This window comes from Stylophora pistillata, chromosome 3 (assembly GCF_964205215.1).
Source record: "Stylophora pistillata chromosome 3, jaStyPist1.2, whole genome shotgun sequence".
Lineage (NCBI taxonomy): Eukaryota > Metazoa > Cnidaria > Anthozoa > Scleractinia > Pocilloporidae > Stylophora > Stylophora pistillata.
This window is the reverse complement of record NC_142521.1, coordinates 29772596-29795108: the sequence shown is the minus strand read 5'-3', so window position 1 is coordinate 29795108 and position 22513 is coordinate 29772596. Positions and strand designations below refer to the sequence as shown.

Sequence of the window (22513 nt, the reverse complement as noted above, 5' to 3'; positions counted from 1 at the left end):
GAAGTAAAATATCCTAATAACAAACCAAAGTAAATTGAACATAATACACACGAACAATGGATACAAATGCAAACTAAAATTACAAAACTTACGTGGTATGCTGTGAACACCTCGATGTCATTCTGACGTACAGCTACACTCAAATCTTTCATTTGTTCCTTTGTCATTTTAACATCCTCAAGCCACAGCCTCCACAGGTCAGGACAACTGCTGAGATATCGAGCGAGAACACTCACTCCTTTACCAAGAGGGTTAGATGACAAGTCGAGCTCGCTCAGATTAGGAGCCTGATGTAGTGATCTGGCGATGGCTGCAGTAGGCCTGGATGTTAACCTAGCGTTAGAAAGTTCTAATACGTGAAGTCTTTCGCTATACTTTATACTAGACACTAAGGCTTCCATCAGTTGAGCATCAGAGATTCCAGAGACGTTATCAATACTTAAATGTTCCAGTGAAGAAACTAGTGGTAATATATCAGTGAGCGTCTCCACCTCTTGCCTTGCTATGTCGCCCACAAGAATGCGGCGCAAACGGGAAAGACTGTGTGGAATCGGACCAGTGATGCTAACAGTGCTCTCAGTCGAACACGAAGCTGTTTCTTTGTCATGTTCCTGGAAGCGATCACAGACGCGTTTCTCCTGAGTAGACTCTGCTGTTGATGAAACGAGCTCTCGCAGCATTTTTGTCGGAAAAGGGAAACCCTCTTCTTCTCCTGAAATTATTCTATCTATGTAGAGGACAATTTTGCTTATCTTCAAAAAATAAAAGTCGCACTGTCGGCGACATGCATGCTTCCTTAGAAAATCAGCAGCTTTCTTTTCACCTGAGGAGCTCCCAACAACTGCGTTTACATCTTCTGCTACAGTGATCAAGTCTCGATAGCTTTGCTCTGAACACTCAAACGATAGATATGAGAAAAAGATGCACCGAGGTGCCACAGCAGATTTCAGCAAGTGTTCCTTGGCAACAATGTTCACCTGGCTAGAATCAAGATACATGATACCTTTGGTGCGCGATAGAAACGTGGAGAAGAGATCTCGCCTCCTCTCAGGCGAGCAACAAAAATAACTGTGCGAGATGAGAGTTAAGAGTCCTTTCTGCTCAAACAAATTTCCAGTCGACTGAATCAGGTTTCTTAATCCAGAGTCTAACCACGGTCCCATTTTCTCAACAGATGCAAAATAGTGCAAAACTGCGCTCGCGGCTTCTGTTGACAGCTCACAGACAAATTTGAGAACTTCAATAAACTTAAGGATCTTTTCCAGTGATTCAAGTCTGGACAGGCTAGTCATACTACCCCTTTTTATTGACAACACTTCCTCCTTCATGTGCCAGGCTGCAAGGAATTCCTGTACAGATTTATGAATGAAATAGGCCCCTTTCTCTGGATTCAGACTTGTAGTATTGACAATCTGGAACAGCCCAACTTCACTCAATTTTCCAAAAGTTCTTGAAATACGATGGGGAAGTTCGCTGCAACGTACGAACAGACGGCCTTGTAGTAATGCATCAAAGGCAAACTTTCCAAGAATACTGAGGTCTTCTCTAACTTCTGTTGAGGTCACTTTCTGAAATGGCAGAAACTTTTCTTTTTCAACTATGTGATTCAGCATGGTTTGAATAAATTCTGTGTAAATGCCGGCCCGTGATGTTGGTTGTCCATCAAGAGGTGGATCATTCCACAAACGGCACAGCATCATGAGGAGGAGAGGTATTTCTGCCAGGTCTTTGAGAGCTTTTTCTTTCAGGTAGGCCGTGAACTTTTCAACATCTTGCTCGCTTGTCAGAAATTTTCCTGCATAGGCTCTGATCTGTTTCCAATCTCTAAAACCATGAATTTCAAACTGAATGTGGCTAGGACCTGTTAACTCGTCACATTCAAATTGTCGCGTGGTGACAATGACGTGACAATCTCTCAATTGCTCGCCCCTCCATATTTCAAGGATTGGTGAGTGTTTTTTTACACAGCTGTACTCATCATAGCCATCCAAAACCAGAAGCACTTTATCTTGATTGTTAATTATGTAATCATGGAGACTTTCAACTGCAATCGGACCATCACCGGCCAGCAGTTTAGATGCAACCAATACATCACGGATATGTTTCATGTCACACACATCTCGCAACTTAATCAAAAGGAAAATGTAAAATTTCATCAGGATTTCTTTTAAGGCTTTCGACCAGTCATACGCAATCTTTTTACAAAACGTACTCTTTCCAATTCCTGGCCGACCATAAACAAGCATTCGTGTTGGTTTGCGATGATGTTTATTTCCCTTGAACATGTCAGTGTAGTCTTCAAGTTCCTCTTGTCTAGCTCCACTGGGTGTCCTTTCATCTCTGACCCAAGACAAAGGTGTGTAGATCTCATCAATCGGAATGGATGAGCTGTCGTTCCATGGAACAGTTTTGACCTTACTGAAGGTGTCATAGTGAGACCTCAACTGCTCCCTGCACTTCTCAACATTCAACGGTTCTGAAAAATCAAAATAAAGTTTCGTCATAGAGACCAGTTTGTATACTGGCAAGTATTTCCAGTACCACCAGAACTCAAGCACTGTAACCTTTGCTACCCCTTCCCTAGATGCATGTCATTCCATCCTTGCCCTCCTACCCAAACAGAAACAATACAGGTCTACGTATTTTCTAAAAATTTCCCTAGCAATCCACTTGGCCAGAATTTTGGGTGGAGAGAACACAACACCATGAATGTTCCACCAAGCAAGCATTTAACAATAATCGTTCTATCTTCTAATCAAATTCCAGCCCATCAACACTTATTTCTTGTACCCGGATATCATGGTCTATTCTCAAATCAGCTAAACATTGATGCACACTTATTGTACACTTATCATTAACTTTGCTCGTAGTTCCTCCTGACTCAGTCACTCATCACTCATGTTCAGAAATGAAGTAACCAATTGAAAGTAACAATCAAAAACTTTAGTTACTTTCAATCAATAAATTGTTTTTTTTTTTATTCAGCCACGAATAACGAATAAAAAGGATAATACAAGTTATCAAAAGTACATTTAAGCAAATTAAGATTTTCCTATAATAAAAAAAAAATACCTGCGACCCTTTTCCGTTTAGAATTCGAAGAATCATATCTGTTAAAACTTCCCTCTCCAGCTAAAATGTCTGTAAAGGTAAAACAGAGTTAAACTGAAATTGAAAAGTACAATAGACCACTTTCATAAATGGCTGCCGGATTAATATTCTTTTGTTTTAATTTAAATAGCCTTTCTGGCCTCGTTCTCTAGTATAAAATTCAAAAGAAGACATTATCTCAAGCGAGGCCAGAAAGGCTAATTTAAATTTAAACAAAAGATTATTAATCCGGCAGCCATTTTTGAAAGTGGTCAATAAACTTCACAAATATCTAATGGCCAAGAAATAACAATTGAAAAGAGCATTGGAGGAAGACAAAAATCTTTTGAGAGCCATCTCACAAAAGAGAACAAAAAGAGAACAGAAAATCATGGACTCAGATAATTGAAATATATTTCTAGGAATAAATGTGTTTTATATAATTTAAGGTTACTTCCCTTCTTCAGAGACTGAAAAATTCGGTTTTTCTTTTATTGGACTAGATTGAACCGCTTAGCCGAACTAGTGCTCACACTCAGTTGCTTTCCATTCGGGGACAACTTTTTCAAACAAACCAATGGTGTAGCCATGGGTACCAAAATGGGACCTAGCTATGCCAATCTTTTTGTAGGTTTTGTCGAACACCAATTTTTCAGCCAATACAACGGCTCCAAATCTGAACTCTACGGTCGCTACATCGACGACTGTATCGGCGCCACCTCCTCTACCAGAGAGGAGCTGATTCAATTCATAACCGCAGTCAATTCTTTTCACCCGGCTCTGAAATATACCTGGGAAATTTCTGACAATTCTTTTTCCTTTTTAGACATCAAAGTTTCAATTGAAGGCAACGGTTTATGCACTAGTGTGTATTACAAACCTACAGACTCGCATAATTACTTGTTGTATTCGTCTTCGCATCCATCTCACGTTAAGAATTCCATTCCTTTTTCTCAGTTTCTAAGACTTCGTCGTTTATGTAGTGACGACTCTGACTTCCACCACAAATCAGAGTTAATGTGCCAGTTTTTCGATAAACGTAGTTACCCTGATTCTGTCGTTAAAGCGGGTTACCACCGCGCCTAACTTATTGATCGACATTAAGCACTACAATGTGCCAGTTTTTCGATAAACGTGGTTACCCTGATTCTGCCGTTAAAGCGGGTTACCACCGCGCCCAACTTATTGATCGACATTAAGCACTATAAACGTCACAAAAGGAAGATTCCGACCGCATTCCCTTCACTCTCACGTTTCACCCTCACAACCACTCAGTTAAATCCATAAAAAAAAATCCTTAAAAAATTTAAATTACTTCAAAACGATACAGAGACAAGCACTATCTTTTCGCAGCCTCCGCTCATTTCATTCAAAGGCGACAAAAACATAGGCACTTTTTTGGTCAGAAGTTTTTTTCAGACTAATGACCAACCAGGCACTTTTAAATGCGCTCGTGCACGATGCAAAACGTGTCCTTTCATTCACAACACTGAGAAAATATCGGGACCCAAGCGATCCATTAAGATCACCGATCACTTCACGTGCACCTCCGCCAATATAATCTATAGCATGACTTGCACTTACTGCAAAAAGATTTGAAGACTAGGTAACCGATTCCGAGAACACCTTCGCGACGTGGAGAGGAATAACAAGGACACATCGAAACCAGTCGCTAGACATTTTAATTTACCTAACCATTCTAAGCAACACATGGCAATCTGCGGTCTTTCCTTACACTTAGGTAGCACGGAAAGCCGGAAAACTCTTGAACAAAAGCTCATCTTTCAAACCGGCTGTCTAAATCCCACAGGTATCAACGAACGCTTTTCATTCCACTAATTTATTCGTGTTTTTCTCGTTGCCATGTTCCCACCAATCACGTAGCTCCTTTTTCTTCCTTTAAAAGCAGACACAACCCACAATTCCCCTATTCGCTCCGACGAAGGACTAACGCTCAAAACGTCAGCTTTTATAATCGTAACGGTGGCCAATTTACCATTTCAACCTTGTTGATATATTCAAATTAGATTGAAGTTAGCCAGAAGCCATTTTACCTAACGTTTACAAAAAGAAACATTTACTGCGCAAATTAACACCCAAGATCTCATTAGTAATTCTCCTTATGGTCTGTCATATAGTTCTTGTGATGTTAGATTAAAGAATTTGGTATTGGATCAGCCAATAATCCCCTTTAGAAGACTTTCCTTTATTCTCATACACTTGATATTGTATTGATATTGTTAGGAGAAATTCTGTCTTGATCACTTGTGGGAGTTAAATTTTAGGGTTAACTTTAAGTGGGGTGGCACTTAACGACAAGTATGTTGCTATTGAAATCTTACATCCCCCTTAACTCTGGTTCCTTGACCCCAGTGGGCAACAAAGTTTATCAAGGTTGTTCGATGCAGGTCCCTTTAAATGGTTAAAACACAACCATATTGGGCATGTCAGGTGACCAGAAAAAACATAGGCATGCTACGCATGCAAGAGTTTTTGAGTTACTATTTGTTTTAAAAAATAACTCTATGTCAGTGTATGGAGTGATATGTTACTCACACCGAACAGATTTCAACATTAGAGTATGTATGGCATAATAATCAGATTGAACTTTCTTCACTAGCTAATTGTAATACCTGTAGGCCTTCTACGTTTATTTTCTGAAGGATCGTCACTTTTACAACTCTCCACAACTGCTGTATTGTCTGCAAAAGAGAAAAGAATAGTCAAACTGTAATGAAAATTGAATTTGTGAAATGAGCAACACGCAGGAGTCAAAATAAGTGCTGAGAGAAAATGAAAATCTCTTGTTAGCCCACTCACGGAATATGAGAGAAGAGAAGTTGATGGACTCACAGAATTGAAATTTATTAGAAGGAAGTAAAAGGATAATAAATAAATAAATAAATGATTTAGCAATGGACATCCACTGGGTGGCTATTCTTGTCCACCGTTTCCAGTTCGAATTGGAAGGATACATTTAAATGGTATCATCAAACTTCTAAACCAGCCATCATACTGCACAAGAAAAAGAGCATTAACTTTCAAAAATAGGAAAATATTACAATCCTTAACTTTAAGTGGGGTGGCACTTAACGACAAGTCTGTTCCGATTGAAATCTTAAAATCTCCTTAACCTTGGTTCACTGACCCCAGTGGACAACCAAGTTTGTCAAGATTCTTAGATGCAGGTCTCTTTAAATGGTTGAAACACAACCATACTTGGCATATCAGGTGACCAGACAAAACATAGGCATGCTATGCATGCAAGAGTTTTTTTGAGTTACTATTTGTTTTAAAAAATAACTCTATCAATGTCAGTGTATAGAGTGATATGTCACTCACACCAATCAGATTACCACACTAATGTACGTAAAACATAATAATCAGATTGAACTTTCTTCACTAGTTAATTGTAATACCTGTAAGCCTTCTACGTTTATTTTCTGGAGGATTGTCACTTTTACAACTCTCCTCAACTGCTGAAATGTCTGCAAAAGCCAAAAAAAAGTCAAATTGTAATGAAAATTAAATTTGTGAAATGAGTAACGAGCAGGAGTCAAAACAAGTGCTGAGAGAAAATGAAAATCTCTTGTTATCCCACTCACAGAATATAAGAGAGAAGAGAAATTGATGGACTCACAGAATTGAGATTTATTAGAAGGGAATAAAAAGTAAGATTTAAATGGTATCATCAAACTTTTAAACCAGACATTGTACTGCGCAAAGAGCTTGGGCACGAAAACAATGAATAGGAGGGCAGAGGGAGGGAGGTAGTTGATAAGTGTGAGGTAGTTGATAGTTGTTAATTAACAATTTGTACTACCTACAAACTGAGAAGAAGGATAAAGATTTCAGACAAGTTAAATGCAATGAAGATGAAGAAAGTGAGGAATTCCTTATCCACCCCCCTTTCATCTAGAGTGTAAAAATGTCATCTGTGACTTAAATATAGGTATGCTGCCCATGGAAGAGTTATTTTTTCGAATGGGTGGGTTGAGGTGAGACACTGCATAATTGTTGTTCATTTGTTAAATTCTGTTGAAGAAGAAGAGCATTACTGGTAACTTTCAAAAATAGGAAAATATTACATTCCTTAACTTTAAGTGGGGTGCCACTTAACAGCAAGTCTGTTGCTATTGATATCTTTAAACCCCCTTAACTTTGGTTCCCAGACCCCAGTGGGCAACAAAGTTTGTCAAAATTGTTCAATGCAGGTCCCTTTAAATGGTTTAAACACGACCACATTTGGTGTGTCACGTGACCAGACAAAACATAGGCAATTGCTACACATCCAAGAGTTTTTGAGTTACTATTTGTTTCAAAAAATAACTCTATGTCAGTGTATAGAGTGATATGTCACTCACACCAATCAGATCGCCCTATTAAGGTATGTATGATGTAAGAATCAGATTGACCTTTCTTCACTAGCTAATTGTTATACCCATAAGCCTTCTATGTTTGTTTGTTGAAGGACTGAAGCAGGTCCCTTCAAATGGTTGAACAACAACCATATTTGGTGTGTTATGTGACCAGAAGAAGCATAGGCATGCTATGCATGCAAGAGTTTTTGAGTTACTATTTGTTTTTAAAAATAACTCTAATCTCAGTGTATAGAGTGATATGTTACTTGCACCTGCAATCAGATTGCCGCATTAGGGTTTGTATCACATTGCAATCAGATTGCCACATTAGGATATGTATCAGGTACCAATTAGATTGCCACATTAGGGTATGGATCATGTACCAATTAGATAGCCCCATCAGAGTATGTATCATGTACCAATCAGATCACAATATTTTGACATCTTGCAACAATCAGAGCATTCCTGCTAGTCTGTGGTTTGACAGGTCTTCAAACTTCAGCAAATTAAAGCGCAACTTGAAGGGGGTGGTTAGGGAAATGAAAGTTATTATGAAGTGTGAGAAACACTGGCTTCTCTTTGCTTTTGGCGTGTGTCTTGCTGTGCCTTTTGAGAATATTGGGATACTGCTAGACAGATGAAAGACATCCAATTATTTAAAGTAAATGTAATTATAGTCATGGTGAGAAAGCAGCAGAGTTCTGACTATTGCATGACTATGGTTATTCGATATTTATGTGATAAACGGAGAACTCTTATTAGCAAAGAGATGGATATTTCACGTCACAGTCAACACAGATAATTAGATATAACTTGCTGATCTTTCAAAACTTTGCCAAAAGAACAATCACAAGGCAAAAACAAGATTGTTGATCAAATATGCTTCATGCAAATACTTACTGGAGTCAGCAAAACTAGCTTAGTCCACACAAGCATATTCAACATGACAATAAGTTTTGTCCTGATCAGAAGCTATGCATAAAAATTATATCTTAAAACCCTAAGGTACTCTCCCATGAAAGAGTGATGGACTGTGGCCAAAAACTTTTCACATCTTGTAACTTTCTGTTGACTAACCTCTGGGTGCAACTCTCTCAAAGTAAACTTTCCTTGCTTTGTACTCTTCTATGTCTATTGTTGTTTTCAGCTTCAGCTCAGCTAGGTTCATTTCCTCCAAGATCTTTTCAGTCGCAAAACAATTTTGAACTATTTCACCAAGATGACCAGATGAATAATAAGTCCACAATTCCTCCAAGATTTGGAGAGATTCACACTTCACTGTTATCAACAAACTTCCAACAGAGAAACCTGTAATGTTGACACTCATTTTTCTCAGATGTTCCTGAAACCTACTATGATCTTCAATCGACTTTGGTGGTGTTTCCCGGAGGTAATTATCAGCAATTGAGCACAAGACTCTGGTTTTCAATGCTTGAAGATCCTCTGTTCCTGAATGAGACACACTTCCTTCTGTAGGTGAGGATGTAGCAGCTGCACTCTGGTATTGAACCCCTTGGGATCCTCCATTCTCTGTTGCTATAGTTGAGGTCTGCACTTTAGGTTTTTTAGGTTTCAAGTCTTCCACCTCAACCTTGATGTTCAATTCACCATCTGTTGAATTGTATCAAACAGTCAAGTTTGATCCCAGTTTATACTTTTTCACCTCTTAGCTAACTGTCATGATCAACAATTTAAAACATGAAAATAGCTAATAAGTGTGATATGTTTATCACATTTTACAGAGTATTTCGCATGGTTTAAAATGAATTTTTGCAGGGTCACGAGGTTTTCAGTACGTTTTGAGATCGTCGCGGATCCTAACGTGAGCCGCCTCTTGTGCTGAAATATTTACCGTATTCTCCGCTTTCGCCCCGTTTGGAATAATGGAAGGGCGTCAGACTAGAAATAGCCTTTCCGCTGCCTGCTTTAGCGTCAATGACGGCCATCCAACATCGACTGTTGCGTCCACGGTAGTTCCGTCTTCGTCGGCATGTAACACGTCACCTCTCGTAAACTCGCCAAGCATGCCGTCGGATATGCTTGAAATGGTTAGGCTGGTGGCTTCTCAAGCAGCTTTAGCGGCAGTAAATTCATTACAGGGCTGTTCATTACCGTCCAGCACCACGGCAACTACGACGACTGGGAATTCGCTCGCTACGGCAACTCCACCCTCGTCAGTGTTGAATCCATCGTTGGCCAACCACGTGGAAAGTTTCCTGGCGGCAGGTTCTAGCGTGGGATTCTCTGAAACGACTTCGCCCATCTCGGCTACAGGTACGTCTGTTTCTTATTCTGTACCGGAATTTTTGAGCACGTTCTCTATGCCTACGACGAATTCTACTTCGGTTAGAATGGCGACGCCAATGACGGTCAGTAGTCTCCCCTCGCTTTCATCGAGTTTGTTCGACCAGCACTTCGTTGTTGGCCCGGGGTTTTCTCCGATCCCTCCAAAGATCGTCAATCAAATTCTGGCGGGCAAATTTACCGACCTGAGCGAGCTGCTCACGCCAAATCTCCTCCTGGCGCAAACCGAGCCACAGTTGTTGTTTGATGGAAGAGTAGTTTTAACGTCGAGCGGCAAAAAGCCTCGCCGTCGGATCGAAGACGTCGTCAGTTGGGTCGAAGCGTTTACAATTTTCATGCTGGTCATTGCATCGTCATTCCCGCATCGGTGGCGTGACCTAACGGCATATAAGCTCTTAATCCTACGCACGTACCGTCAATTTGGTGGCCAAGTGTGGCTAAACTATGACCTAGCGTTTAGGCAGCATGCCGCCGCGACAAAACTGACTGACTGGTCAGCGATGAACGTGCAGTTATTTAATTTCCATGCGGCAGGGACAACTAACCACTCTTACCCTGGCCGTGTGATCGCCCAGGGGGAAGCGACTGGATCGCTTTCCTCTGACATCATTTGCAGATCCTGGAATCGTGGCCAGTGTTCATCTCCTTATAAGTCCTGCAAATTCGCTCACAAGTGTAGCTCCTGCAATGGAGATCATCGCGCCGCAGACTGCCAGAGCTCAGCCTCCAGACGAAGGTCACGCTCCCCAAGCTATTCTAGGGATAATGGGAGAAGCAAGAAACGCTAAGCACTGGCCTTGAAGGGCCCAATCGCCCATAGACATTGTTCTTGTTGTTAGTTCTAATTTGTAGCATTAGTTATTGTTCTTTAGCCTACCTCCTGTCACCAGGCTCTGTTACTCAAGAAGAAGGCGAATAAATAGCATGTGTTTTGGCTATCCCGTGACTAGCCCTACTGAATTTTTGTGTCTTTCACCCACAGTCAGCCTCCCCCCAGTCTCTGCAGTGTCTCCTCTGAAACCAGATCGGTTCGAACATGAGCTCAGGGGTCATCCAGATAGAGGGCAAGTCCGGTATGTCCTCGAAGGACTGCGTACTGGCTTCAGACTCGGCTTTACTCCTGTGGGCAATCTTAAATCGGCAAAACGAAATAAGCCTACAGCATATAAACACGGAGGAGTAATCGATTCCTACCTAGCTGATGAGGTCAGATTAGGGAGAGTAGCGGGCCCATTCCTATCCCCCCCGTTACCCAAGTTGCATATCAGCAGCTTCAGCGTGATTCCAAAAAAGGGTCAAACAGGCAAATGGCGCCTTATAGTAGACTTATCCTCCCCCAAGGGGCTTAGTGTTAACGATGGCATAGACCCGGAAGAATTCTCGATGCACTACATACGGCTGGATGAAATTATCAGGATGATAGCCGCACACGGGATAGGGGCCCTGATGGCAAAGTTTGATGTGGAATCAGCCTATCGTAACGTCCCTGTGCATCCAGAGGACCGTTACCTGCTTGGACTTAAGTGGAGAGGCCAGTACTACGTTGACTTAGCACTCCCCTTTGGTTTGCGGTCCGCTCCCTATATTTTTAACTCACTTGCGAATATGGTTCAATGGATCCTGGTACACAACTATAAAATCTCAGACCTGGTTCATTACCTCGATGATTTCATATTAGTGGCCCCCCCTGGCTCCCAGGTGTGTCATCATAACTTAGCTACAGCCCTCACAGTCTGCCAACAATTAGGCCTCCCGTTGCATCCTAAGAAGTGTGTGGGCCCATCAACTGCTCTTACTATTCTCGGCATTCACCTAGATTCGGTTCGACAATCAGCAGAACTTCCGCAGGACAAGTTGGCAGCGCTTAGGGAGTTAATCGCAGCATGGACTGCGAAGCGCTGGTGCACCAAGAAAGAGCTGGAATCTCTGATAGGTCACCTTCACCATGCAGCCAAAGTCGTCTGGCCAGGTCGGGCCTTCATTCGGAGGATGATCGATCTCCTGAACTGCTTCCGCAGGCAGGATCACCCTATTCGGTTGAGCCAGGAATTTAGACTCGACCTCGCGTGGTGGCTCCAGTTCCTGTCACATTGGCACGGTGTTGGTTTCTGGCTATTCCCGGGGTTGTCCCCTTCCCCAGACTTGGAAATTCTGACTGACGCATCAGGGGCTATAGGATTCGGGGCCATCTGGGGTTCAGCGTGGTTTAACGGTTCGTGGCTACATCAGCAAGTTGATAAGTCCATTGCCTATAAAGAGCTATTTCCCATTGCAATTGCCGCCGCAGTCTGGGGCCATAGGTGGCCAAGGTTGCACATAAGGTTTCGATCCGACAATGAGGCAGTGGTCGCCATCCTCAATTCGAGAACGTCAAAGGTGCCAGCCATCATGCACCTAGTGCGGCATCTTTTGCACTCAGCCGCAAAGTTCCAGTTTTCCTTCTCAGCACTGCATATCCCCGGACTCTGTAATTCAGTTGCTGACGCCCTTTCCCGTTTTCATTGGCAGGACTTCAGACGTCTGGCCCCAACGGCACTGGCAGCCCCCACCTCAATCCCCCCAGAGGTGATATGCGACTTGACGTCAGCTCTCTAGAATCCAAGTGTATGCATTTCTTCCAAGAAGGCCTAGCTCCATCCACACGACGTTCCTACGCTTCTGGTCAAAAAAGGTTCATAGAGTTCTGCCAGCAACTGGGTAAGCTCCAACCCTCTGGGTCTCCCTGCCCAGTTGACGAGTGGACCTTGTGTCTGTTTGTCTCCCACCTGGCCGGATCCATTCAGTACTCTTCAATCACCGTTTATTTGTCTGCTGTGCGTGCCCTTCAGATTGAGCAGGGCTTCAATGACCCTTTGTTAAATTGCCTGCGCCTACAGCGAGTTCTTCGGGGGATCAAGCGATCCCAGGGCGTAGTCAAACGTGAACGTCTGCCAATCACAGACCAGCTCATGATGGTGATTGTCAAATCGTTGGACCTACACAATTTTGACCATTGCATGTTCTGGGCGGCCTGTTCCTTGGCATACTTCGGTTTCCTAAGAGCCTCGGAATTCACAGTTCCCTCCTCATCCAAGTTTTCCCCCTCGGTGCACCTACAGGTGAAGGATCTGGCCGTAGACGCATCCCTAGACCCAACATGCCTACAAGTCTTCATTAAAGCCTCAAAAACAGACCCTTTCAGAAATGGGGCAACCCTTCACATTGGCAAGGGATCTCCGCCCTTGTGCGCGTTACAGGCAGTGTTATCATACTTGTCCCGTAGGGGAAACGCACCTGGCCCTCTGTTCAGGCTCCAATCGGGAGAACCATTGTCTCGACCCCTACTCAACAAGTGGTTGAGCACCATTATGGAGGCGGCGGGCATCCCCGGGAAGTTTTCGAGCCACAGCTTCAGGATTGGGGCAGCCACGGTTGCAGCTCGCAATGGGATTCCAGACCATCTGATTCAGACACTTGGTAGATGGTCGAGTAATGCATATCAGATGTACATACGGACCCCGGCAGATGTCTTGGCTAGCTTGTCACAGCAGTTGTCGTGACTACCGGTATGTGCCATATCAGTGAATAAGCAAAGGTAGGGGGAATGGTGCTTGGTGGAGCCTTGGGTTGGAGGTACCATGGCTCAACCCCGGTCCCTCTTGTTTCAAGCACCATTGTGGGGGTGGACCGAGGTTGTGTCGCCATGGTAACCTCCCTGCTGTGGGTAGTCAGCGCGACTGCCACAGTGCTACGGCACCTTCCTCCAAGCTCATCAGTGCCGATGAGTTTAAATGAGGCTAAATGAAATTTAGGCAAGGTTAAAATCAAGGCATGATGGTCAGCGGAGGGCATGCTGCGGGGCGCCCCCTTTGCAATTGCAGGGTCACGAGGTTTTCAGTACGTTTTGAGATCGTCGCGGATCCTAACGTGAGCCGCCTCTTGTGCTCCCACCCTCCCTCCTCTATGGCGGGCCAAGAGCAGGTAAGTATAAAACAATTCCACTGACTTGTCAGTGTGACAGGTGCCAGGGGGGTGGACCGAGGTTGTGTCGCCATGGTAACCTCCCTGCTGTGGGTAGTCAGCGCGACTGCCACAGTGCTACGGCACCTTCCTCCAAGCTCATCAGTGCCGATGAGTTTAATGAAGGAAAATTGTTTCATGCACTTGCAATGGCTTGCTTAATCATTGCAAATTACCTTAAGTCCTTATAAAAGTCTTTAAAACTTAATAAGTCTTTAAAACTTGGAACTGATATATCAGAGGCATTTTATATAACTTGCAACCATGAAAAGATCCTACATCTTAAATCTATGCACCATTGGAATATCCACCAAATATACATACCTTCTGTTTGATAGTAATAACATTTATTTTGCTTATCATCAAATATCTTGCAAACCAGGCTCTTAATTTACTCCATAAACATTATTAGGCATATCCAAATGTGTCAAGAGTAACAAGTAAGAATTGAAAAGAGCACTGGAGGAAAATAAAAATATTTTGACAGCCACCTAACAAGAAAGAATGAAAATGAAGAGCAGAAATTCATGGACTCAGAGAATTGAAGTGTATTTGGAGGAATAAGTGTGTTTCAAATAATTTTAAACATAATCAAACAGTCATTTCACCGTCTGTTAACTGCTATGTTCTAATTAGCAGGTGAAGATATCTCATACAAAAGTTAGCTATCAAGTTAAAAGATGCCTTGGAAGACAAAACCAAAGCTGTCAAGTAAATGTCCACATACCACTGTAGTGAGGCCAGTCTTCAAACACACAGGAATCACTCAACATGTTTGATGCAACAGAAGCTGCCATAACACAAGCAAAAGTCTTCCATGACTTGTTTGATGATCCACTGCCATGTACAAAATCACAAACCCCTTTGATGACAAGCCACTCCATCTTTGTGTCATGAGCTGCTGCAAACAGGCCTGAGGAAGAAAAATGAAAAGGGATATTAAGCTATAACAACTGGAATGGACTGGAGCAATACTATGATATTCTGGGACATAATCATTGTCCAAGTGGGCAAAAGAGGCTTCGTTTTCTTTCCCTGCAAAAAAAAAACTACTTTTAACTCTCCTTTGCTGCTGGAGGATGTGTTAGGGATGTGCTGCTTTTCTGACTTTTTCTGGGATGGGATTTACACGAAATCTCACCAGACATGAAAAAAATGCATTATGGTTTATGGCAAAATAATATTGTCTTTGATGAGCATAGATAGGATAGAGTAGCCCTAATAATAATTCTTACCTTTTCCTGCCAATTCTACTGCAATTGCCCCAGGGTGTAATTGACACTGCTGTTCAGCACCAGTCAGATCAGAGCAACTCAAAATCTCTCCGCCACAATGTACTTTAACATCTCCTGCTTCTGGGTTTTCTAATGGAGCCTCCCATCCATCAGCTGCACTTCTAACAAGGTTACCAACATATCTACCCACTGGGGTTTGGTGACAATCTGTTGTCAGCTTTGAGGATATCACCACATCTCCTAGCTGGGCTTTTTCAGGACTGGGACTGTAGCAGAAACCAACCAAAAAGGTAGCCTTTGGTCTCAGGAGTGTGATGGCATTTTTAGCAGAAGTTTGAGAACCTCCAGGATCTGAGGAACCTTTAAGACACCTCACTAGGGCAACTTTCAGTGACTCATATCCTTCTTCACCCATCTTTCCAAAGTATACATCTCCAATGGATTTCTCATAGCTTTTAAAAGAATCTCTTAAGTAACAATAACATGCCAAGAACTCACAATCCTCCACAGTCAACAGCAGAATGTCAACTGGAAGATGGTCTGCACTCCAAGGTTTCCTCTTCTTTGGCAGATCACTCAGCTTCAAAGGTGCAATACTGAAAGATGGAGGGTCCTCACTGCAGTCCACTACACTGCTACTGTTGTCATTTTTCAGTCCTGCCATAGTCACAGAGTAGGCCAGTATGCAAAGTGTTTCTGGAAATAAAGAGTTGGCAATGTTATTTTGAAGTGGTCAATCAGACGTGATGGTTTCTGGCTGGCACATGACAATCTTGCTAGGCATTCCAGGTGCTCAAATACTGTGGGATTTTTATTTTCTTGGAGGGTTAGCTCCGGTCTTTTCAGATGGATTTTTTATTGGAAGGTACGAGGAGAATCGTGCATCTTTTGACCTTAATGCTGCGAAGTTTGAAAGCGGAGCGATGCAATTTTCAGGGGGAAAATCACTCGGGCGCTTGAACCGCTTCAAAACAAGGCTTCCACCCTTGTCTTTCTTTCATGCATTACATTAACGATGAACTCAGACTTATTCAAAATCGCTCAAAAAAAACATTTTTGAGGCAAAAGGACGACTATACACCACAGGTAAAGTAATTCAAACTTTATTTATCGATAATTTGTGTACATAGTCAGCAATATATCACTATAGGTGAGGCAAACAGTACATCTGGTACATTTACTATAAAACAACAGTCGGCTACAAAAAGAGATTGTATGGGCCCCCTGTGGTCTAAATTGCATTGCTGAGTGATACTCAAAATTTCAAAATCACAATTTTGATACAGGTACAATTAAATTAAAGATAGTGAGTAAATGTTCTTCCTTGGTTTCTAACCTGCATTTGTCAACCAAGGGCAAAAATAACAGAAAATCAGCCTGACCTGTGTAAATGTACTTCTTCCTTTTAGTTCATCTTCACGAGTGTCTTGAGCTTAATCACAGCAGCAATCCCTGTCAGCCTTGTTAATTCTGTTAACAAAAAAAATCTTTACTTTTCTAGTAAAAGATTGTTGTAGAGCTGAGCTTATTACACATTGCCAGAGTTATCATAAATATCCCAACGAGGTTATTTAAAGTCTACTTAGCTTCCAAGCCCATTGTTGGTGTAGTGATCTCATACTGTTGCAAACTCAGAGAGAAGCTCAAAATGGCTGAGCTCTTTTTAAAAATGTATAATAAAATAATTATTCTAATCACTTTTCACATGATAGCATGTGTTGTGTCTGTGTTATCTACTTCAGCCTTCTGGTAAGCTTTGGCAGATGACTCAGACCCAGTGAAAATTTGCATTGCTTATTTTTGTGACCTTACAGTCACCACCAAGGGAAGAAAATCATTACCCTTTGCAGCATTGGTTGATTGAGACTTTTCACAAGGAAAATTCAGCAGTGAAGACATAATTGAATAAATGTTCATTACATACTATTCCTATATGCTCTTTTCATGAATTAGCATTTAGTAGAAAACTCATTAACATATAACGAAGGGTTGTACGAATTCCTTCAAATACTTGTAATACGTCAATACTTCTTGATCTAAGTTATCATACAGCAAACAAAACTCTCCCCAAGTTGCTCTTCTTTTAAAATCAAGAAGAGATCAAATAAGATGAGTCATTTCTATCACAAATTATGCAACTTACATGACCAGGAAACTACAGTTCCTTGACTACAACAATCGCTTAAAGGGCATGTAATCCCAAAAATACATGTTTTTCTTATACTATGTAAAAAGTGGCTACGAATAATAAATTTGCAATTCGTTTAATTGTCCAGTTTGACTTCTTTTAGGGAGAAAATCAGCATTTTTGACCAAAATTCCATTTCCAGTACCCTGGTCCCAGAGGTTCTCTTCTCTCTACCGGAGTACGAGAATTCGGCGCTTCAACGAGCTGTAAAGCAGCGAGCGGAGAGAACCTCTGGTCAGGACCGTTGAGAATCTCACTTTCATGCCACCAAGCTTCGGGTGACAGCCAGCAATCACGCCCCTTTCCGATAACCAATCAGAGTAAAGTATTAAAATACCTCTGGGGGTAGGTGTAGTGTTTTTACTTGTATCTGGAGTGGGCGTGGGGAATATATTTTGTTCCGTGGCCGTATTTACAATATCTGTCAAAATATTTGCTACACGTGCCAAATGACAAGCTCGCATGTAGTACGAACTCCAACAAAAACCCCGATTAAAATCTACTTCCCTCGGACAAACGATTATTGCCGATTTTGCAACGAAAACGTCAAGGTAAATGGCTATTCTCAATTGAATATTTTCACCGAGAAGAATCGAGATTTTCTGCGCCGCTTTAGGCTTGTTGTGAACGCCAAAGTTGAAAACAATTCCAAGGTCTCACAAATGCTCTGTAATAAGTGCTACAGGCCTGTCCTAAAGCATGAAAAGGCACTTAGTCAATCCGAAGAATTACAAGAGTTCAGGAACAAATACAAAGTAGTAAACATAGATGTCGGAGAATTGACGCGACGCAAGAGATGTGCGAAAGATTCTCCTTGTAAATCACCGAGAACCGCAAGAACACCGAGTTCACCAGCGACGAAAACATTTGAACGAGTTCGCAACCCCAAAAGTAAAAGAAAGATTATTTCCACGGCTAATGATAGTGCTGAAAGGGACGAAGAAGCTGTATTCGTAGGGCAACCTCGGAATGCATCACCTACGGAGCTGAGAAGTTTGCAGTTATTGTATGTTGCTAGAAGTATGTGAAAATATTATTGATTTTCTTTGCTTCTCTTCTTAGGTACGCATTTACTATCCGTCTGGTCTAGTTAAGAAAATAGTTAGCGCAAAAAATGGTTCCAGCATTGTAAGACAAATTTGTTTACAAGAATACAATGGAGTGATAAATTCTGTCTGGAAGCATCCCGAACTCAAGACTAAGATAATCGTCAAGATCTATGTGGAGATCAACAAAGAATCGAGTGCACTGTGCAGCACCAAAGATCCATCGATACTGAGAAAAACAAAAGCAAGCGATTCGATCGAATTTTCAATTTCTGCGCTCATTATTGCATTCCGAGGACAACATACATTCCTTACTTTTGGGGTTGCGAACTCGTTCAAATGTTTTCGTCGCTGGTGAACTCGGTGTTCTTGCGGTTCTCGGTGATTTACAAGGAGAATCTTTCGCACATCTCTTGCGTCGCGTCAATTCTCCGACATCTATGTTTACTACTTTGTATTTGTTCCTGAACTCTTGTAATTCTTCGGATTGACTAAGTGCCTTTTCATGCTTTAGGACAGGCCTGTAGCACTTATTACAGAGCATTTGTGAGATCTTGGAATTGTTTTCAACTTTGGCGTTCACAACAAGCCTAAAGCGGCGCAGAAAATCTCGATTCTTCTCGGTGAAAATATTCAATTGAGAATAGCCATTTACCTTGACGTTTTCGTTGCAAAATCGGCAATAATCGTTCGTCCGAGGGAAGTAGATTTTAATCGGGGTTTTTGTTGGAGTTCGTACTACATGCGAACTTGTCATTTGGCACGTGTAGCAAACATTTTGACAGACATTGTAAATACGGCCACGAAACAAAATATATTCCCCACGCCCACTCCAGATACAAGTAAAAACACTACACCTACCCCCAGAGGTATTTTAATACTTTACTCTGATTGGTTATCGGAAAGGGGCGTGATTGCTGGCTGTCACCCGAAGCTTGGTGGCATGAAAGTGAGATTCTCAACGGTCCTGACCAGAGGTTCTCTCCGCTCGCTGCTTTACAGCTCGTTGGTCGGCGCTTTGCGCCGAATTCTCGTACTCCGGTAGAGAGAAGAGAACCTCTGGGACCAGGGTACATTTCCAGTGAAAACAATAGCAATAGGTCGTGACATAAGTGGTGGAACTAAAATATTGCACAACACGGTCTCCTCAGTGGAACTGATAGTGCAGCTCGTGCAAGTAGTAATAGTTCGCACAATGTTTCTTCAGAAGAGAGTAACTCGAATGCCTTAAACTTATATGACAGCAATGGGGATAATTGAGAACCTTAATTGGGAGAGTCTGGGCCACATCTTTATCAATATAAGCCATGTAGGGTTCACCAAACAATCCACATGAAGGTAGCACAAAACCAGTTGACAGCGATACTCAATGTCTCGGAAACACAGACTGGTATTTGATTCATTGTGTGATTTATTTTCATTTGGCATGAAAACCTAATAAAGCAAGTTTAAAATCTAAACAAATGCAAGAGAATTTTTTAACATGAGCTTCCATGGTTGTTTTATATGAATTATATAAGGTGTGAGTTTGAAACTTGTCAGCCAATGCTGAAAACACATGAAAGCATCTGTTGTGCAGAAATCACGAGAGTGTGGCGAAATGTGAAGGAACAAGGGCCTGAAACCAAGATGAGTTACTGAACATCAAGGTTTTCAGTTACCTGCCTCATTGTCTGGGTGCTGGAGATGGGCTATTGCGCGTACAGGCAACAGTATGGCACAAATAATCACACCAGAAATGAGTAAGAACAGGTATAGACAATGGCACGTACTCATTGTGTAACTTTAGTGGTCACGTTGCATTATCGCCTTCAAATTGTACTTTTTTTTTGTTCACACAAGCGTGTCCTTAGTGATTTTTCTGTCTAAGTTTTCAGAGATTAACTGATGATATATGAAAATTGTTTCAAGCAAGGGTGGACTGTGTATCTAAGCAGATTGGGAGTTCGTTGAAGCCTTTTCTTAATCATGCCATCAAAGTATTTACCTCCATGCATTTGGTCAATCATCTCGTAAACCCTCTTCTGCATGTTTTCTTACCATCCGTGCTTTAAGAGGTTTGAAGTGAACTCTGTTGTCGAGTTGCACTTTGGCCTCTTAAGTTTTTTTTGTCTTCTTCACCACTGTTGTTGTGTTTCTTTTGTAAGTTTTAAAGCAAAGTTGTTTTTTAAAACTCTTTTAGAGCTGTTACCTCATTGCATTACAAATTCTCTTATAGCTTATATATTAAGTAATCTCTGCAGGTTGTGTCCTGAAATTTTCCCAGTAGGTCTAAAGGGCAAAAAGAAGACTGAACCGGTGGCATCCAGTTTGATAGGAGATGGATGTGGTTTGTTTTGTCCGTGAAAGGTGTTTGGGAGGCACAGTCACCATGCACAAGAGTTGTCGTCTAGCAAGAGTTGGTTTGGTTTTTCATTCATTTATCACAGGAATTGGGATGAATTTGAGACCCTTTAATGGCAAGCTGACTTCAAAAGGCTGACAGTTTGCGAGGTTTTTAGGAATTTCTTGTTTGTCTCCCTTTCTTTCCCCTAACTTTTGGAGAACTCTAGTTCTCCTCGGTTGTTTCTCAGCTCAGTCGGCCTGACTGCATGGGACACTTTTTTACCAAGTAAGAATTTGTTTCAGATAGGGCCTGAATTGTCAGTACAGCACCAGGACCAGCAACTTGTTTATGGCCCACTTCCACCATGTAGCTTCAAAACAATTGGGTGACAAATGACTGCTATAAACAACAGAATCTTTGGACCTTTGGATCCTCACTATCTACTGACTGCACAGGTCACTTTTTTATTACAGAAGAATTTGTTTCTGATAGGGCCTGAATCATCAGTACAGCACCAGGACCAGCAACTTTTTTAATAAAGGCCCACTTCCACCATGTAGCTTCAAAACAATCGGGTGACAAGTGACTGCTATAAACAACAGAATCTTTGGACGGCTCGATGAAATTGGCTCTTTTCACTTGAACAAATTAACCCTTTGTAACTTCAAATATGGTTTGTTTGAAAATTTATGCATTGTATGCCCAGTTTAGTTTGAATTACTACAAAACTGGACAACACAACACTTAACCATTATGAAAAAAATGAATATATTCAACCAAATTGTAAGTATAAAAATCATGATGAGACTGGCAAACAAGGGATGCGAAGGAGACGTAAAGGTATCTCATGCGCTTTTGACCTCCAGTACCAGAAGGTTCCACCCGTGACGTCACAGGAAAGATAGCGTAATTCAAGATGGCGAATGTCCGAATTTGGGAGAGCTTTTACAAGGTGAAAATAGACTTTTGAGAAAACACGAGTTGCCCTTTTGATGTACTTGATATATTTGCTAAACCGCCATGCGAAAAGAAAATGGACGATTTTGCGGTTTACATGCCTTTAATTCGCCGTTAGCTAGTACGCTTGCACAAACAAATTTAACTTGTGCATGCTATGCTCAAAGTATTTCAATCGAGTTACGAAAGCGATTAAATGACCATGATTTCAAACTAAAATTTTGTATTAATATCACTCAAATTACTGCAGTTGGTCGGTGGACTTCTGGAGACGAGAAGGGAAAAGGAGACACTGACCTTGATAAGCGTCCATGATCTCTGATGAGGTGGAAGTACTCAGAACGGAACTTGATTCTCACAAAACAGACATCGAGATTGCCGTCGACATCTTTGATGCGAAACTGATTGATCTACTGAATTTTCAGCTAATATTACTATCGTTAAAAGCGCATAAACTCACAACATACCATAATCAAGCCATGATCAAACCTTTCACGGTAACTAGTTGGTGCGGGACCTCACGTAGCTCTCACATAGTGGTCAGTCGACAGGGCTGAATAACGTCTGCGCATGTGCGAGATGTCATTACAACAAGATCAAAATTTCGGCACGAACGTGATGCGTGGTTCTTTCCTGTTCAGTTGAATAACGACAAGAAAGGAACTGACAATCTTCCATTATTTTTGCACCTAAACACAAATATCTCCTTTTTATGCTTTGGAAAATGAAAATTTGAACAATCTGAAGTTTTTCCCCAAAGAAATGCCGAGAAATAAGAGAAAACTTATCGTTAACGCGGTAAATATTCTGTGCTTTGGAGACGCCTCTTGATTCAACCGCCACGACGCGTTCTTCTTTTCGATTTACACTCGTCTGCTTCGTTTGGGAAAGAAATGATGTTTGGGAGACATTGATGGCAACATGAGAGTTTGGAAAAGTGTCGCCAGAGGTGAGTATTACGATCTTAGTTTGTTTTGTAATCAAAACGGCACCTTTCTTGCGCTAGT

The 22513-nt window shown here is 41.7% G+C and overlaps 3 protein-coding genes and 2 pseudogenes across 12 annotated transcripts in view; 4 read left to right on the top strand and 1 right to left on the bottom strand.

Moving 5' to 3' along the window:
• Positions 1-22065, bottom strand: part of LOC111343123 (NLR family CARD domain-containing protein 4) — a 253148-nt gene extending 231083 nt beyond the window's left edge. For 6 of the 9 annotated variants that reach the window (XR_015998239.1, XR_015998240.1, XM_022950267.2 and 3 more), the window contains exons 1-9: positions 21804-22051; positions 16372-16459; positions 14990-15685; positions 14482-14667; positions 8529-9062; positions 6510-6578; positions 5724-5792; positions 3073-3141; positions 93-2476 (exon numbers count right to left, since the gene is read on the bottom strand). Coding sequence is in view for 7 of the 9 variants with exons in the window: in XM_022950267.2 (XP_022806002.2) it covers positions 93-2476; positions 3073-3141; positions 5724-5792; positions 6510-6578; positions 8529-9062; positions 14482-14667; positions 14990-15653 (3975 nt within the window). In the remaining 2 variants the exon portion in view is untranslated. Of the gene's footprint in view, positions 1-92; positions 2477-3072; positions 3142-5723; positions 5793-6509; positions 6579-8528; positions 9063-14481; positions 14668-14989; positions 15686-16371; positions 16460-21803 lie in introns of all 9 variants that reach the window. The other 3 variants (XM_088751508.1, XM_088751513.1, XM_088751514.1) reach the window with 3 other exon arrangements.
• Positions 3673-4946, top strand: LOC148735518 (uncharacterized; annotated as a pseudogene).
• On the top strand, positions 9227-10701 carry LOC148735517 (uncharacterized). The gene has a single exon (XM_088751524.1). The coding sequence runs from the start codon at positions 9335-9337 to the stop codon at positions 10541-10543; it is 1209 nt and encodes a 402-aa protein (XP_088607650.1). The 5' UTR covers positions 9227-9334; the 3' UTR covers positions 10544-10701.
• LOC148735516 (uncharacterized) lies at positions 11840-13719 on the top strand. Its single transcript, XM_088751528.1, has one exon. The coding sequence runs from the start codon at positions 12326-12328 to the stop codon at positions 13292-13294; it is 969 nt and encodes a 322-aa protein (XP_088607654.1). The 5' UTR covers positions 11840-12325; the 3' UTR covers positions 13295-13719.
• Positions 22050-22513, top strand: part of LOC148735514 (uncharacterized) — a 13408-nt pseudogene continuing 12944 nt past the window's right edge. The window contains exon 1 of the transcript XR_015998242.1: positions 22050-22455. The product of XR_015998242.1 is annotated as an uncharacterized LOC148735514 (transcript). The remainder of the gene's footprint in view (positions 22456-22513) is intronic.

Coding starts and splice junctions, on each gene's coding strand:
- LOC148735517 (XM_088751524.1), top strand. CDS start 9,335: ATGGAAGGGCGTCAGACTAGAAATAGCCTTTCCGCTGCCTGCTTTAGC.
- LOC148735516 (XM_088751528.1), top strand. CDS start 12,326: ATGCGACTTGACGTCAGCTCTCTAGAATCCAAGTGTATGCATTTCTTC.